This window comes from Nycticebus coucang, chromosome 14 (assembly GCF_027406575.1).
Source record: "Nycticebus coucang isolate mNycCou1 chromosome 14, mNycCou1.pri, whole genome shotgun sequence".
NCBI lineage: Eukaryota > Metazoa > Chordata > Mammalia > Primates > Lorisidae > Nycticebus > Nycticebus coucang.
The window spans coordinates 38,625,518-38,644,536 of record NC_069793.1 but is presented as its reverse complement, the minus strand read 5'-3'; the positions used below and the strand labels follow the sequence as shown (position 1 = coordinate 38,644,536).

Genomic DNA, 19,019 nt, shown 5'->3' with positions numbered 1-19,019 from the left:
AAAATCATAGTGATTACTGTATTTTCTCAAAATAATTTCCATTACATTTTTTGAACTTTTGCTTTTTCCATTACATTTTGTAAACCATTTTCTTTTTAATTGTTTGGGATTCAAAGAATTAGGTTACAAAGGGTACAAAGAGTTAGGTTACATTGATTGGATTTGTTAGGCTAAGTCCCTCTTATCATTGTGTCCTGACCCCAAGACATGTGCCCCACACCGTGAACCCCCATCCCCTTCCCTGCTCCCCTCTCCCTCATTTCCCGACCCCAGACCTTGTATTAGAGCGTCTTACTGCCATTTGAAAACACTCTTTTCACTCATTTTTTTCAAGTGCTGTAAGCTCATTTTCGTATATGTGAACAGCTTATTCAGGGCTGGAGAACCTTTTTCCACACATGTAATTTTTTGCTGCAGGAACTGAATGGAGATGTTAGCTGTGTGAGTGGGCACATGTCAGGGTGCTAGATGGTTCCCCACAGTCCCGTCCTTGGGTGTTCTTGACGTTCCCCCAAACTTTTTGTTTTCTTTGTTCCTCCAAGGGAACAGTTGCAACATGCTACTTTTGGAAATAAAAATTGCCACCATTTTCTTTCTGGCACTTTAAGTCACTTCACTTTCGTTTGTGTATTTTTATTAGGGGAAAAAAAATCCAGACTGTCCGCTGACACTTATTCTCTGAATCAACTATTAAACCCAGGTTTTATCATCAGTAACCATGTCAGGAAGGTGTTTAGACCAGCTAGCTTCTTCACACCATCCAGCAAGGATGCATTTTGGCACATCTGTCAAAGTGGGAGGCCCTGTAGGGATGAAACTTTCCTGACTCAAAAATAATCCAGCAGGATTTGAACCCTGCTGGCAATCCAATCTGTAGTGCAGCTTCAATGTCCTTGAATGTCACTCAATTGTTTCCGACAACCATTTTTCCACAGCTATAATGTTTTCCTCAGTCAGGGCGGTTGCAGGACACCTGCTCCTCTCCTTGTCTTTGTGGAGTTCAGCTTCTTCTATTCTTGAAATCACTGAAAAGGTGTTATGAGAGGAATTAGGTCCCTGAAAGCCTGTTGCAAATATTCAAGGCTTTGAGACTTATTTAACCTACTTCTAAAATCATAGAAAATCATTGTGTGAAAGTGCTCTGCTTTGATAAACCAAACAAGAACATACCTTGGGGGAAAGACTCCCTATTTAATAATTGGTGCTGGGAGAACTGGATATCCACATGTAAAAGACTGAAACTGGACCCACACCTTTCCCCACTCACAAAAATTGATTCAAGATGCATAAAGGACTTAAATTTAAGGCATGAAACAATAAAAATCCTCAAAGAAAGCATAGGAAAAACACTGGAAGATATTGGCCTGGGGAAAGACTTCATGAAGAAGTCTGCCATGGCAATTGCAACAACAACAAAAATAAACAAATGGGACTTCATTAAACTGAAAAGCTTCTGTACAGCCAAGGAGACAGCAACCAAAGCAAAGAGACAACCTACATAATGGGAAAGGATATTTGCATATTTTGAATCAGACAAAAGCTTGATAACTAGGATCTACAGAGAACTCAAATTAATCCACATGAAAAAAGCCAACAATCCCATATATCAATGGGCAAGAGACATGAATAGAACCTTCTCCAAAGAAGACAGAAGAATGGCTAACAAACATATGAAAAAGTGTTCATCATCCCTATATATTAGAGAAATGCAAATCAAAACCACCCCGAGATACCATCTAACCCCAGTGAGAATGGACCACATCACAAACTGCAGATGCTGGCATGGATGTGGAGAGAAGGGAACATTTTTACACTGCTGGTGGGACTGCAAACTAGTACAACCTTTCTGGAAGGAAGTATGGAGAAACCTCAAAGCACTCAAGCTAGACCTCCCATTTGATCCTGCAATCCCATTACTGGGCATCTACCCAGAAGGAGAAAAATCCTTTTATCATAAGGACACTTGTACTAGACTGTTTATTGCAGCTCAATTTACAATCGCCAAAATGTGGAAACAGCCTAAATGCCCACCAACCCAGGAATGGATTAACAAGCTGTGGTATATGTATACCATGGAATACTATTCAGCTATTAAAAAAAATGGAGACTTTACATCCTTCATATTAACCTGGATGGAAGTGGAAGACATTATTCTTAGTAAAGTATCACAAGAATGGGGAAGCATGAATCCTATGTACTCAATTTTGATATGAAGACAATTAATGACAATTAAGGTCATGGGGGGAAGCAGAGAGAGGGAAGGAGGGATGGGGGGGCCTTGGTGTGTGTCACACCTTCTGGGGGCAAGACATGATTGCAAGAGGGACTTTAAACAAATGCAATCAGTGTAACCTGGCTTATTGTACCCTCAATGAATCCCCAACAATAAAAAAAAAAAAAGAAAGTGCTCTTCCCAGCACCACAGCTGACACAGACTGAGTACTGTGTAGATGGGAAGGAATGACATCCTCCCAGAATCACCCACAAGCCAAGGAAGTATCCACAGTGAATAAGAAAGAACACCACTATACACTCAATTTCTTGGAAGTGAAGTAATGGACCACAATAGTCTGCTCAAAACTTTTCAGGTGGCCTTTGTATGAGAAGAATCATAACATCGAGACCAAATTGGATTTACAATTAGAATAGCTATTAATTTTAAATTTTACAATCACCTGATCACTGTAAAATAATTACTACTCATCTCAGTAGAAATAGAATAAGCTTTTGTAAAAGTCAACTCACATTTTTATCTATAAAAATAATAAATTCCTACCCAATTATGAATAAAAAGTAATGTCCTTAATCTGACAGAAAGTATTTATAGAAAATCTATAAATACCTGAAGTAATGAAATATTTCTACTGAGATTCAGAAAAAAATAATAGTATCTATTATTACCATTTCAATCAGCATCATACTAGATTTACTAGCTGATGAAAAGAGACCAATCAGAAGGAAATATAAGTATTAAAATATTTCCACCTAGATAACTGCAATTATTTTATTGTCTTAATGCTGACCTAGGAGTCACTATATCTCCTTAACCATTTTATATTATATCATCTTTGATTTACACCTTTTTCAATATGAGTTGATACTTATCATAAATAATAAATAGTATTTCCTCCTGGAATTTTCTTTTTTACAATTATTGTTTCCCGTTAATTGAGAGCACAAAGAATTAGGTTACAATGTTCACACTTGTTAGGTGAAGTCCCTCTTATAATGGTGTCCTGCCCCAAGAGGTGTGCCATGCACCCTTCACCTGAAATTTGTAATGCATATTAGGGGAAGAGAGGGGAAAAAGAGGAAGCAGAGAAATTCTGAGCCCTTACTAGTTTAATATGATCATTTAACCCAGTTTTATTGTGATTTTTCTTATTCGTTGCCATTTTCATCATCCTTTTCATTGATTTCTTTTAATTAATTAATTGGTCTTTTATTTTCTTGATTGAAAATATTTGCTTTGTTTATCCTAAATTTTGTTGGAATAGTTATCTGAATTTTTATATCATGAAATATTCTTCTATTTGCATTGTTACAGAACTGAATTTTCAGCAATTGTTTACTCATAAATAAGTCTTACCAGATTATTTTAGCTTACCATTTGTTATAACTGTTTTCACTTTTGAATCCCTTATTCTGATTAATTAGTTTATTTTCTCTTTTGGCTAAAGTACTTCCTCAAATAATGTTTTCGGAAATGACCCTTAGGTCACATATTTTCGAATCTTGCCTGTCTTATGTTCTATCTTTGGCATGTTTTTTTAAATCAGATACATATAAACTTTATTGTTTCATTTATCACCTAATGTTGAAGCTAGGAAATCCTCCCAACTGCATATTCCAAGTTTTTAGATGTCGGTTTGAAACTTGGAATTCAGATCATATCTGGATATGTTTTCCATCAAGGTATGTTTCTTCTTTAACTGTTGCTACCTTCATTTGTCATTAATATAATTCTTTTCACTTGAAGAATCAGCACTTATTTTTCTCACAATAAACCCATTAGTTTTCATTATCTTGCATTTCATCATAGGTCTCATTCTCTTTCAAGTTTCTGTCTTATATCTACCATATTTTCTATCTTCTCTGTCATGTTTTCCAATTTTTTAATTATTACTCCATCTTCAAAATAATTTTTCATTTTGATTTTCTAATCAATCAAGGTATATGTTAGCAATGATTCACCTGTTATTCAAATTCTCTACTGAGTTAGCTTTTAAAATGGTGATTTGTACTCACTTTCACAATTTCCTTTGCTCTGATTGCATCCTAGCCCCAGCAGCATATTTTTATTACATGTATATAATAATCTCTAAAATGTCATTGAAACTAAGAAGCAAAATTATCTTCTATTTTAGGCATTTACTATGATATGGTGAAGTTTGTTTGATCTGATTATTGATAGCTCAATTTGGTTTTGAAACTGTTATTCTCTCTCTCTCTCTCTCTTCCCTATTCATCATTAGATTAGAGGTCTGGTCTCCATATGGAAAGCAGTGTGAGGTGTGAGTTCTGTATACCCATCATTCATGCTACTCCTGCTTTCACACAGGAAGTGGTGAGTAAATCACGATGGGTCAGGATGAAAGATTCCCTTCAGAATGCCTAAGCTGGAAATCAAACTATCAGTACATGGCAGTTTAAGTGAAGCTGGGATGACTCTTGGCAGGCAATGACCTCCATTTTACTCAACACATGATCTGTGTCAACTGCTGCTCCGGGAGGGTATGTATGTAGGATTTTGTTAAAAATCTAGGTGTGAAATTCATGTAGAATTTATCAACTTTTGTGGCTTACTCACTGGCTTGGTTTCTGCTTCCACCACTATTGGAAAGATTTTAGAGCAAAGGTTGCTGTGAATTAGGGAAGGAGATTTGGGGAAGGCATGAATTTGAGCTATAATTTCACCACTAAGAAGATCAATTTTCCTCAGTTTCTTGGGACACTCTATGGTTAGCTGGGGAATACACCCTTCACTGTTTGGCTCTGACACCTAATTAAGGCAGTGATTGTTCACTGATCTCTCATCCTCTTGTTGCAGGGTCAGAATCAAATGCAGTTTAGAGACAACACAACACATCCCTCTTGCTCTGTCCTGGGTCTGGGCCTGGGAAACTAGTTCATGGCTGTGCTGAATAAAATTCTTCACTTTTTCCTTCCCTATTTCCTTTTTGCTTTCATGGAATTTCTATTAATCTGTCCAGCAATTACCTCCACCATATATTCCAGAATTCCATCACATTTTCTGAGACTACTATTTCATGATGCTTCATTTTTAAAACTTTCTTTAGTTAGTTCAATGACATTCTGAGGGAAGAGATAGGGAATAAAATTCCAAGTTCAAAGAGTCATTCTAAAACCAGATAAAAACAATAAACATGTTTAGTAAATTGTTTCACACAATTATAGAGAGAATAAAATATCTGAGATAATGAAATTATATTATCTGAATTACATTTCTAAAAACTGTTTAGAAACAAGACTATTTTTCCTGTGTAAAACTGTGTTGCTGTCTTTCAGTTAAAATTGCAATAATTAAAATAAGTTTAAAATTTTTTAAAATAAAATAAGGTTAATTTGGCCTGTTAGGAATATCAAGAAAGGGCTGGGGGCCATGGCTTACACCTGCAATCCCAGCACTCTGGGAGGCCGAGGCAGGTGGGTTGCTGAGGAAGAGTGAAACCCCGTTTCTAAAAATAGCCGGGTGTTGTGGAAGTTGTCTATAGTCCCAGCTGCTTGGGAGGCTGAGACAAGAAGACTGCTTGAGCCCAAGAGTTTATGAAGTTATTGTGAGCTACAATGATACCACAGCACTCAACCCAGGGTGACAAAGTGAGACTCTGCCTCAAAAAAAAAGAAAAAAAAAATATATATATATATTAAACAAATTATGTAACAATTAAGAATGCCAGAGAAAGAGAAGGATTTGCAAATGTAGCTTATGTTTTGAAGTGAATAAAAGATCAGAGACCTGAAATTCTTAGAACTGCTAACCTGTGAATGGTCACTAAGTTTATCTTTAGTACTATCTATATTACTGTTTATTACTGAAAGTAGTAAAGACAAACTGAGTCAGATGATGGATATTTATATACACACACACAGAGCTAGGTGTGGTGCCTCGCACCTATAATCCTAACACTCTGGGAGGCCAAGGTGAGTAGATTGCTTGAGCTCAGGAGTCCCACCAGCTTGAGCAAGAGCAAGATTCCATCTTTAAAAAAAAGCCAGGGATTGTGGCATTCACTTGTGGTCTCAGCTACTCAGTACCTACTGAGGTAAGAGAAACACTTGAGCCCATGAGTTGGAGGTCTCTGCGAGCCATGACACTACAGCACTGTACCGAGGGCAACAAAGTGAGACTCTGTCTCAAAAAAAAAAAAATAACAAATTAAAAATAAATAAATAGATAAATAATTAGATATACACAAATGCACACATACAATTAAATCAATCAAAAGAAAGGAGGTTTCTGTGTGACGTTTCCTACCATCTTGTGTTTGCACTCTGAGAAAAAAAGAATTGGAGGCATTCTGGGAATCAGAAAGATGATATGAGTAAAAAGCTTACACTGATATTTTGTAAGATTTGCAGAAAATGGTTTTAAATTAAAGTGCTTACTAAGAAGTCATAGAAGATACCTCTAAAGACTTAAACACTGGATGTAGGTTACAAAGGTCAGGCAGAGACCCAGGAATAGAGAAATGCTAAGGGTTCCAATCTATGGATGTCCAGGTTCACTAAAGGTTCTTTGTGAAGGACATTCTAGAGGCCTCAGGGAGGTCACCAGTGGAAAAAGAGAAGGCTGTAAATTTTGAGAGGATGTTGTTGTGCTTATAAACATCATAAGTTTCAGTAAAATATTGTCCCTTTTATACTCTGGAATATTAATTATTAATCTATGGATATATAGGTCACATCAAGGAATAGCATCGGATTTACAAACTTACCTACTGTATAGTCACAATAGCCTTACAGAGAATCAGTAGCATCTTATACATACATGAACAAATTTTCAAAAGTATGCATGAGAATAAAATATAATAATTAATAATAGTGAATGTCAAGTCGTTTTACAGTATTATTTGTCAATTTTCACATACTGATACTCAAAATGCGATAGTATCATATGTAAAGAGGGAGACTGTGTGTGCGTGCCTGGACAAGTAGACACACACACACACAATTATGTCTACACACATACCAAGAGACAGAGAACAAGTGTGCTCTTTTTTTTTCTCTAAGATGTCCTCATACTTAAAAAATTTAAGAGCTACTGCTAGAGAGAGTGAGACGACTCTGACCCCAGCTATCCTTCCCTGAGGGTATTGTTAGAAATCATTTATCAGATTATCATAATGGCAGTTCTCATGCCAGATCACATTTCTATGTAACCACATTCTTGAAAGAATCACTTGAAAAATGGAACACTTCAGATTTGAGCAAATGTACCATAGGTATAGAGGGTATAAATTTTCTGATAGTTAAACTTCCTCGACAAACTGTCAAGTCTAACCATTTAGGGCCAGACTATCTTTCAGAAAGTGTGCTCCATATGTTACATAACAAATATTTTAGCTAATAATTGTGAGACCCATCTTTCATGATTCTAGAACCTAATCTATTTCTCTAACCACTATTTGTGCTTTTCACCATTTATTCATTTTCATATATTTTCTTTTCTTTTCCTTATCAATCATCTTTTCCTCACCTTAATTATCAAATATAATTTTGATTCTGATTTTCACTTCTTATTTCAGCAAAGTATTATACAATTACCCCTAGACATAGCCATGTCATCTTTTTTAGTCAAATATTTTCATGCCTGTTCCAGAACAGTGATGGCCCAGACTTGTACATAATATTGTGTTTGTTGCTCAAGCTTTTGGAATGACAACCATTCCTCTGCCCGAGTGATAGTTTATAAAGGCATGTGGATCAGAGATTCAGTTTTCTTTACTTGTTTATACAAGTATAATAACTATTTAAGTATTTATGAGCAAGACGTCACTTTTGTTATGGAATAAATTTTATAACAATGGACTTGCAAATCTTAAGCATATATATTAGGTCATTACATCTGAAATGGCTGATTTCAAATCAAAGTTTAGTTTATTATATCTGAAACAAAAAGCAGTACAGTTGATCAAATTATGTGCCTAACCTATTGACACAGTTTGTCCATCTTAATTGTGGCTTATGTATGTCAGCAATGAATAAGTAGAAATTAAATTGTCCAAGCCATTTTCCACAGTTTGTTGAGAACTGAATATTATTCCTTGCAAGAAGTGTCAAAAGCCTGGAAAAAGTGGTAATCAGTTGGTGCAAGGTCTGGTGAATATGGTGGTGGCAGAGAGTTTCCAAGTCCAGATAAGTTTGAGCAGGGTTGTTTGTATGACATGTGGTCAAGTGTTGTCTTACAACAGGATTGACCTGTCTCTATTAACCAATGTTGGCTAACTTAACTGAAAGCATCCCCATTTTGTCCAATTGGTTGGAGTAGACATTTGCTTTAATTGATTGACCAGGTTTCATGAAGCTGTAGTGGATTATATCAGTCCTAGATCTTACAACAGACACCATTAGCTTTTTTTTATGACTATTTGGTTATGAAAGTGTTTCACCACTTCATCTTAATTCAACCATTATGGGGAATGCTTGCAATTGTCAAAGACAATTCATTTTTTATCACACATAACAATACTATATGGAAATGATTCACCTTTATGTTGTGACGGCAAAGAAAGGCAAGCCTTAAGACAATTTCTTTTCTGACACTCATTTAATTCATGCAGAACCCATGTATCCAGCTTCTTTACCTTCCCATTTTGTTTCAAATGGTCTGATATTGTTGGAAAAGTAGCATCAAACCTTGCTGCTAATTCACACATAGTTTTAGATGGATTCACTTCTACCATAGCTTTCAGCTCGTGATTATCCACGTTGGTCTTAGATCACCCACATGACTCATTTTCAAGATTAAAATCACCAGAAAAAAACCTATCAAACCATCGGTGTACTGTGCATTCATTAGCCACATCCTTCCCCAATACTTTTTTGATATTTTGAGCTGTCTGCACTGCGTTGGTTCCACGATGAGACTTGTAGTCAACAATAAGGTGAATTTTTTACTTGTCCATGGTTTCACAAAAATTGCTGTAAAAACAAAATTGAAATAAGCCAAATGTGTGTTTGAAAGATTATAATGTACCTTCACAATAAAACACGCACACACATAAGAATTGCCAATATGAAATATCAGGGATATCAAATTATCCCTTTCAAATTTAGTATTTAAGGAAAACAAACACTTCATTCTTAATAACCTAATATAATATGCATATAACTGTATGTATGTATACTGAACCAGAATGCTGAACCAAGAAAGTAAAAATGCTTTAAGTATGTTAGCCCTCAGATGTAGCAAGCACATCTATTGTCCCATCTAATAACTTGGTTATAATAAACATCCCCAGTACCAGCTCTCTTTACCACTGAGATAGGATCCAGTTTACATTCTTTAGAGTGACCTTGCCTAGATATTTAGTATCTAAATTAATTCCTAATAAGAAGTCAATAAATGCTTACTTGAATAGAGAAATCAATTAATTAGTAAAATAAATTTATGAATAAATAATGGATCAAAATAGAGGATAGAAAGCTAATTTGAACCTCATCTACTTTTGATCATGTAACTGAAGGATAGCTTTTACTAAATTACTTCTTGACAAGTCATCAGTGGGTACCTCTTGACAGTCGTTAGTGGATTCATGAATAAGGGTAAGGTTCTAAATTAAAATCTCTAAGGTGACCAATACAGGTTTAAAATCACTAAGGTGACCTAAATAGGTATTTTGCCTTTCAAACAATCCAACAACATCGCTTCCTTCAATTGCTACCTTTGTAGCATTTTGTTCCTCTGTTCACCTGCTTATATTGTGAAATGCATTGTAAAATATATCTTTCATGTAAAATGTGTACATTTTATTTGACCATCTTTTTTTTTTTTTTAATTACCTTTTCATCTCCACAATCATGGTCATCTTTCAACAAGTGGCAGAACAACAGTCTCACAACCTCATTTAGGAAATAACATTTAAGATTCATTTCCTTCTAATTAAAGCATCCCTCTGATGAGCTGCCCAGTGGAATAAAGTTGCATTCCCTGACAATCCTTAGCCCCACCCCACTGATCTCTTGTACAATGTGAGCGAGAACTTCTAATACCAACTTACTAAAAGGATCTCTCTGCAGCCCTGCCTGTATCTTCACTTACCCCATTTTAGTTTTCACTGCAGTCTTTCTGAGATGGGGAGAGTGTTCCTATCGTTTAAAGGCAAAATATATCTTCAAGAAAAGCAGCACTAAAATCCATCCATCCTGTTAATTGCCTGGGAACAGCGTGAAGACAGAAAACTTAGAGTCAGCCTTGCGTGGTTTGTTTTTCCCCCTTTGGATTTCCAAGTCAAAATAATTACAGGAAAGCCTGGAGTTACTACTGATTGTAAGGCAGGGAACTTTTTTTTTTTTTTTTAACTTTCCTATGATTTTTAAAACTTCAGCAGTGTGAACTTTGCTTTGCATACTTGAGAATTTCACAATGTCAGCTTTCAAATTTGAAATGAATAATCTTTCTCCTGAAGGCATCAGCTGTGAACATGCTTCAAACTCAGATTTTACTTTAACCTGTTTCACTGAACTTTCTGGTGATTCCAGTCAATTGGAACTTCAGCACTGCAGTTCTGTCCCCACTGGTAAGTGAACTTATAGGTTAGATGGGTATGTTGGAGTATCTTAATAACCATCCTTCTTTAAAGTCTAACTTGTGCAAAATAAATGTTGATGTCATCTACTTCGTGGTGGAATAGCTGATGCTAATTTTATTTTCCTCAGTTATTTTTTTCCCAAAACTTATAAATAAATTTTTTCAAAAGTAACAGAGGGCTGAGGGGTTTATATATAGAGTGAAATGCCAAAAAAACTCAGTAAACTCAGGAAAGTGTTAATAGTAAAATAGACTGTTTTTCCTCTGAATACTCAGGACTGTCAAGGTTTAGTTTACTTAGGAGTGACTGATGATATCAGGGATTTATCCATAAACTACAGAGAAAAATCTGGCCATCATCAGTTCATTTCTTTTATTTCTGACTCCTTTTACATAGTTGGATAAAGGATAATTTATGTGTTTTACCTTTTCATTAAGAACAAGATAAGAGAATATTTCTTTTAGATATGTTATTTTATGACCCGACTTAGTGATTCTACATGAGTTGACAGTGTTGATGGAATGCAATGTGAAGAAAATATATATATATATATTGCGACCTATGGGTGTTACTTATTCAAAATCTCACAGTTTTCCTTCTTGCTCTGTAGTTTGGAGGGAACAAGGCTATACACTAATAGTTTGTAATCCTCAAAAAATCCTGAGGGTTTGTTTTATGGTGAACAGCTCTGATATTTTAACAATGAATTTAATTACGCTTTGTAGAAAACTTTCATCTCATGAATAGATTATATTTTAAATAGCGTTATAACATTGCATGATTATTTTGTATTTTCTCATAAAGGAAAGCATTGTAGTGTGCATGTAAAAGTTGAGCAAAGATTTCATAGCCCTGGTTGTTCCTGGGCATTGATTTTTGTTGAATGAAAAATACTTGAAGAAATAGTAAATTCTGTTTCACAACCTATAAGATTCTTCTAAGAATGTTGGCATTCTTTAGTCTGGATTATTTGAAAATAGCTCTTATGTGACCCATAAACAATCACAGATTTGTTCGTAGATTCTTTTGTATTGTATGTCTTGTTTTATGGTGTAAGGAGTCTGTAATGAGCAGCTAAGACATCCTTCTGTAAATTTTCATTCAACTGTGAGAAAAATGGTCTCCATGATTTTCTTTGTTAAATTGAGAGTCTTGTTGGGTATTGACTTTTCCTAGAAGAAGGGACATCAATTCTTTTATACATAGCTTATACAGTAGACTTGGCTGGGGAAAAGATGTTTATAACCAAAGTATTCTACATTTTTATGATAGTTTAAATATTCATGTTCTTTTCACCATTTTTTGTCTTCCAGTCATCTCCATCAGAGTTAGCACATATAGTCCCTTAGATTCAACTATTGCCTCTGTGCAGTTGACCTACACCTCTTAGCGTAGGTGTAATGTCTTTCCACAGCTGCACACTGCACCTTGCTGTCCTGGCAGTGCCTCAAATTCAGCCCTTCTCAGCTTATGTACCTATAAAGGCCTCCTTTGGGTGTCCTTATTTTTGAAGGATCCCAAAGTTAACTCAGATATTTCTCAGTATTTATTGCAATGGCATGTGTGTGTGTTGCTTTAGATGCATATTAGTTCAATAGTTATTTTTTCCCTCTTTGTCCACCATGGTGTCCCACAACTCAACAGTGTGCCTAGTGGTAAAAATGTCTTAAAAACATTAAAAGCCTTTTAACTGACTGACTGCCTGGCTGAGCAACTGAAAGATTCTCTTTGTTTCTTCCAGCACAGGCACCTGTGTAAAGTCCTGACCGAGCTCTCTTCCTCCAGGTTTTTATAATAAGCTTCCTGCCCACTGACAGCCAGAAAATCTCTGAAACACAAGTCTGGCCCATTTCCATCTTTTTTTTGTTTGTTTGTTTTACAGTTTCTATAACTCTTTGTAACCTGTATCATAAACTCGGTGCTCAAGACCTAACTTCAACTTTTCAAAGGCTTTTTAAGCCTCATTTAATCTTCATATATTTCATAACAACAAAGTTACACTTTCCCATTACTGTTTCTGTTATTCTTTCACAACAATTTTCAACAACTCTTTCCCTCTGCCTGCATTTATTAAGATCTCACTGAGATAAATATTATCTTCTTCCCAAATGCCTATGATTACCTCTCTGTTTAAAGGAACATCTACAAAGTATTCATCTTGTATAGAAAATGTTCGCTTCTCAATTTTTGTTATAAATATGTAGCTCCAGGTTACCTATTAGATTGTTCCTTGGGGTGAAAATCCTCTCCCAATTATTCATGGTGAATGAATGATGTACATGAAATAAATGACCAAATTATTGTTTTCATATATGAAATAGTATATCTTTTTAATGAGTTTTCTGTGATAAGGAATATTTGTTTAAGAAAGTCCTAGAATGCATATTCTCACTTGTAAGTGGGGGCTAGAAAGTGTGATAGTAGCCATTGGAGACTCAAAAATGTGGGACGTACAAGAAGGATGAGGGTTAGAAATACCTGCTGGGTACCACGTACACGATTCTAGTGATGGTCGCACAAAAAGCACAGACTTCACCCCTACACAGTACCATGCGGCAAAACTATACTTGCACCTCCTGAATCTGTAAGAATTAAAAAAAATAAAATTTCCCTGATAAAAAAGGAATATTTCTAGATGAATTTTTAAATGTATTTCATTTTCAAGAATATTACATGTAAATTATCACACAATTTGCTACTCGATTCTGCCATTGTTTAGAATACAAAGGAATTTGTCCTTTATTTGAAATTTTTATGGAACATTAAAAATTGTAGAACCTATTTTGTAGGCTTGATCTTTTTGCCCTATTTTTAATACTGTCAAGTTTTAAGCATTCATTGAAAATATATTTATTGAATACTTAGAACTGGCTGGTAGTGGCTGAGGTGTATATAGGAAAATGAAAATAAGGTGATAGCAGATGTATCCTTTTTGATACAAATGTATAGATGTTTTGATAGAAATGTACCCTTTTAATCTCAATAATGTGACAGTACATTTTAACCTTTATGTACACATATTCCTAACATAGAAAAATCAATATATAACAAAAGAACTATAATACAAGAAAGCTGGTTCATAGAAAGTCGAGCAGGTATATCTAAAAGGAAATGTCCCTTTGTCATCAAAACCAGAACTTAACAGATATTTCAAACATACAGACTCTCAACCATTTTCATGAAAAGACTGTGAGTTAAATGTTCATTCATCTAAAGTCTATTCAGTAGAGGGTGAATCTGAAGACCAAAGAAGCATTAAAACTGGACCAAAGTCACACATACACAGTACGGGGAGACAGAGAGAGAGCAGGGGCAGCCGAGAGACCTAAGTTGCAGAGCTCTTAGTGTGTTCTCTCCCTGAATTCACTGTTTGTCTTTTTCCCCAATATCACCTGAAAAGCAAGTTTAAAAATAGTATCATGGGGTGGGGGGGGAGAAAATGCTTATTTGTATTCCATAAGTATATTTAATCTATAATCAGTAATCACTAATTATAATATAAATGTCCTGTTTGGATTATGAAATGTGCTTTAAGTAACTTTAAGGCCAGAAACACTTCATCATCACAATTATCATAGTCATCCTCATCACCATTGCAGTATCGATGATAAGCATATCCACAGCACTTCTCATGTGTCCCTGTGAATTTTATATGTCTCTCTCTATAATATATATACACACATATAATATGTATATAATATATATATAATCTCTCACCTTCTGCCCTATAAGGAGTTACATATATTATTATTCCCATACTGATTAGTAGAAGCACAAGCAAATTAATTTTTCTTAGAACATTCAAGTCATAAGTGATAGGGCATATTCCCAAACCCATTTGATCCAGTTTAGAGTTCCATCCCCTCAGGTGTTGTGCTATTTATGTAATTCTTCAATGAGGATATTAAGACACTTTTAGGGAAATAGTGGGCCATTCCCTTCTGTGACATCAGCGCTACACATATTCGACACACGTGTAGCATTCCTCTTCTAAATGTCTTAACGCAATAATTAAGAAAGGCTATGTGAAGGCTATGTTAACCTGTTTGATGTAAGCATTCCAAATTGTGTATAAAACCAGCACATTGTACTCCATAAATGCATTAATGTATACAGCTATGATTAAAAAAAAAGTAGAGTACATGACAAAAAAAATCGGTTATGTGTACATAAATACAAAGAGGAGTTTCCATTTATTCATAAACAAAAACTCAATGTGTATTCAATTTATTCAAATAATCTATTATACATCTGTCAAAAATTTTTTGAACCTAATGATGTCTTGAACTTCTTAGTGATTAGCTTTAGTTGAGCTTTAAGTCTCCAAAATTAGGAAGCTGATTATTTGTTCATATTATGGTGACAATAATATGGTAGAAAGAAAAAATGACTGATCCTGAGTAAAGCAGATCCAGGTACAGTTTTCAAAGGCGTCTTCTCTTATCTGCAGTGTCTGCTTTTATCGATGCCCAATTCTCAGTTGCACCAAATTATTGCTTGGTGTTTACATTTGTGTGATGTAACTGTAATGTTTCTAAATTCTAGCTGTCTCACCAGACTCTAGATACTCTCACACATCATCTCTGTCCTTCATTAATTATTTTGTGTCTAGCTGCAGATGAACCTTTGGTTCTATGATACAGACATGGCAATTCTTGAGAACTTAAGCACCATATTACAATTAGGTAACAACCTCCTAAGAAAAATACTTCATTTTTAAAAGTTGTATAGTCAAAATTATCACAATTATATGAAACAAAACCAATGCTAATACACATCAAATTGAATGAAGAGCTACATGTTTAAACAATAAAGGTATAACTTAAATAAATATATAAATAGTCTACAGTGTCAGTAAGTACACAATGCTAATTCCAAATAATTGAAGATTGATTCTTCATTTATGTTTTCTTTTAAAACTGATGTGTCCCACTGCTTCCAAATAATTGAAGATTGATTCTTCATTTATGTTTTCTTTTAAAACTGGTGTGTCCCACTGCTAGTCAACATCCACTGTGATGAAATAACTTTTGGCCATAATGTATAACTTCTTCCTAGAATTTCACAATATAGTACAGCATATTCAAGATGGAAGTAATTCAATTCTTAAAATATCTGTTAATTTCCCTTAATATAGAACTTCACATAATTCATCCTAACACTTGCACATAGAATATTTCCTAATATCCTGCAAGATATGCTTTGGGCATTTGGTTTTAAAGAAATAAATTGAGTGACTCTGATGGAGTAATTATTGAATCTTAATAAAAAGTCTGAATAAGGTCCTTCACAGTGACCAGAATACTGTATCACTTCAGGCAAGCTTTTGACATCCCTCCTGAGTCATTTTCCTCATCTATAATGTGACTAGACTAGATTCGTTAATCTTAAAGGTCACCTACCATTATAAAAAAGCCATATGAAAGCAATTAGATTTAGAATTAAGGAAGCCGAAGCCAAGAACATAAAGATGAATAAAGACAACCTCTCTCTATCATACCTGGAAGGTATGATACAACAATGACATTTATACAGACTTTTATAATTTGCAGAGCTTTTTTTACATTGGATTCTCACAACCACCCACATATAAAATCATTGTATTACACCCATTTTTACAAAGGAGGAAAATGTTCTAACTAAGAGTTAAAATGACATTTTAGTAATTAGAAGACCAAGGACTTAGATCTAGACTTTTTCTAATTCTTAGTGTTCTAGCCATTACACTATTACAAACATAAATACCCCTATTATTACTTTCCATGGTACTATGGCAATTATAAAAAAAAAAAAAAGAATAATGGTGTCTACTATTGTGTAGTAATCATGATGCCAAATACTTGATGATCTCATTTAATTTTCCCAATAATGTTTTGAGGCATGAAGAAGTTCATTAGCATGATAATTAACTACCATATTTTAAATATAGGTTTATAAATCACTAATACACTTAATTGAATCTCTATGTTCAATTCAAAATAGTTAAGCTGATATCTAAAAAAAAAAAAAAAGACATTCACTTGATGATAATCTCGAAAAGACGACTTGGTCTATTTGAAAAATAAATGTTAACACACTTATTTTAAATAATTACTGTCAATTTCGAATCTGTCCTCTCTATTCATGAGGCACTTAGAGAAACATTTAACATCATTAATCATCTTTTTCTATTTAGATTATAGAGTTTATTCCATTAAACAAGCTGTTAGTAAACTAATCCTAGCCTCTTGATGAGCTATCATTAGAGATCGGAAGTTTATATAATTGCTGTATCTTTAAAAATCATCTTTAACTGGTTTCCATAAGAGAATTGTTTCCTTCTCTGAGAATCTATTCCAAAAAAAAGTCTAGAAATCTTAGCAGTTCTTGGGTTGTTATAGGTTCATAACTCTTTGAGGAAGAAAGTTTCCTGTTTGTTTTCTTTTATTGTTAGCTATAAAAGTTTTGCATGGAATTACTTACCCAGAAACACACAGCTACTTATGACCAAAAATGAAAATAAGGAATCTGGTTAAGTAATCCCTTGCCCATTGCACTTCCCACTAAAATGTATGTCACCCCTCAAAGATTTCTTTTTTCTTTCTTTCTTTCTTATTTTTATTTTATTTTATTTTTTTGAGACAGAGTCTCACTATATCACCCCCCGGTAGAGTGCTATAACGTCACCACTCACAGAAAACTCAAACTCTTGGGCTTAAGCAATTCTCTTGCTTCAATATCCCAAGTAGCTGGGGCTACAGGTGCCCGCCATAACACCCGGCTATTTTTTTGGTTGCAGTTGTCATTGTTGTTTGGCAGGCCTGGGCCAGGCTGGAACCCACCAGCTTTGCTGTATGTGGCAGGCCCTACTCACTGAGCTACAGGCACCGAGCCCCCTCAAAGATCTCTTCATATCACATCTATCTGATAGCAGAAATGGTGGAGTGTAACTGAACTACAAGACAATTAACTGTTGGGCTTTTCTAAGAAAGACAGATTTTAGGGTCTCACATGATCCCCCAAAAATGCCATGTTTTCAAAAATGCAGAAGCCAGAAGACTAAACATAAACCTTTTATAAACATTACATAACACCCCTCAAGCCATATGAGCACATACATGCAAACACACAAACCACTTTCAGTCACTGCGGGTATTTTTGAGAATTTGTATTTGCCTTTCCAGACATGGCTTGGAAAATGAACAGCCACAATACACTACAGGCTATAACCCACAGGTGACTGACCACTCTGCTGAAAATTGTAATTGTCCTAAGGTTTGTATGTAAAGAACCATATTTCCATTGTCCTGGGTAATTTTAGGCCACTTATGAGGTGGCCTTTGCAATGATTATTTCTTTCTCTCAAGAAACAAAGAGCATGATTTCTAAGAGGTAAATTTTCTTCTAATACAAAATATACGCTATCCCTCTATCTCTTTTCCAGCTCTCTAATACAAGTAAATGTCCTATAATTAAGTTCAATTCTGGTACTAACTACCTAGAGTTAACATAAAACTCCACAGACTTAAGGGTTCAATCCCACAAGACCGCCCCCACTTCAGAATCCAGTCTCATGTATTGGGCTCCTACATCACCCCCACTTCTATTCAATTTGGCTACAAAGTTGGGAGATTCTACAGCCCCACAAGTTTCCATAATTTGGCAGAACTCAAATAATTCAGAAAAATGCTATACTTATTATTACAGTTTATTATAAAGGATACAAATTTATAGCCAGATGAAGAGTCACGTAGACAAAATTCTGGAACTGTCTTAAGCCAGGACCTTGAGTCCCCATGGATTTAGGGTACACCACCCTTCTAGCACGTGGATGAACTTGCCATCTCAAAATGTCCCTGGACCCAGTTTTTTAAAGGTTTTCAAAGCATTTTTAATACATAGACATGATTCTACCCTTCCTTGAGGTTGATAGTTGGACATGAAAAGTCCAAGCTTATAATCAAGGCTTGGTCTTTCTGGTGGCTAGATCCCATCCTGAAGCTATCTAGGGGTGTATCTAAAGTCACCTCATTATACCACAACTTCTAAGGATACACAAGGAAACTCAAAGAAGAGACTCGACCCTTTGTTCCCAGACCCTAGGATAGAGAATGCCAACCCAGCTAATCACAGTTCTGAAGACCATCTATGACCAAAGAGTAAAATTTGGGCCACTCTGGAAACAGATTTTTATTCAGGTAGAAAGAAATAGAATTCCTAAATTTATGAGACACTTAAAACCATAACCCATTGTCACATGGATAA

At 35.0% G+C, this 19,019-nt stretch overlaps 1 protein-coding gene across 1 annotated transcript in view; it reads left to right on the top strand.

The window, feature by feature from the left end:
* The first annotated feature begins 10,377 nt into the window (after positions 1-10,377).
* Positions 10,378-19,019, top strand: part of ANO3 (anoctamin 3) — a 448,518-nt gene continuing 439,876 nt past the window's right edge. Inside the window, exon 1 of the mRNA XM_053562431.1 lies at positions 10,378-10,763. Within this exon, the coding sequence (XP_053418406.1) occupies positions 10,610-10,763 (154 nt within the window). The 5' untranslated portion in view covers positions 10,378-10,609. The remainder of the gene's footprint in view (positions 10,764-19,019) is intronic.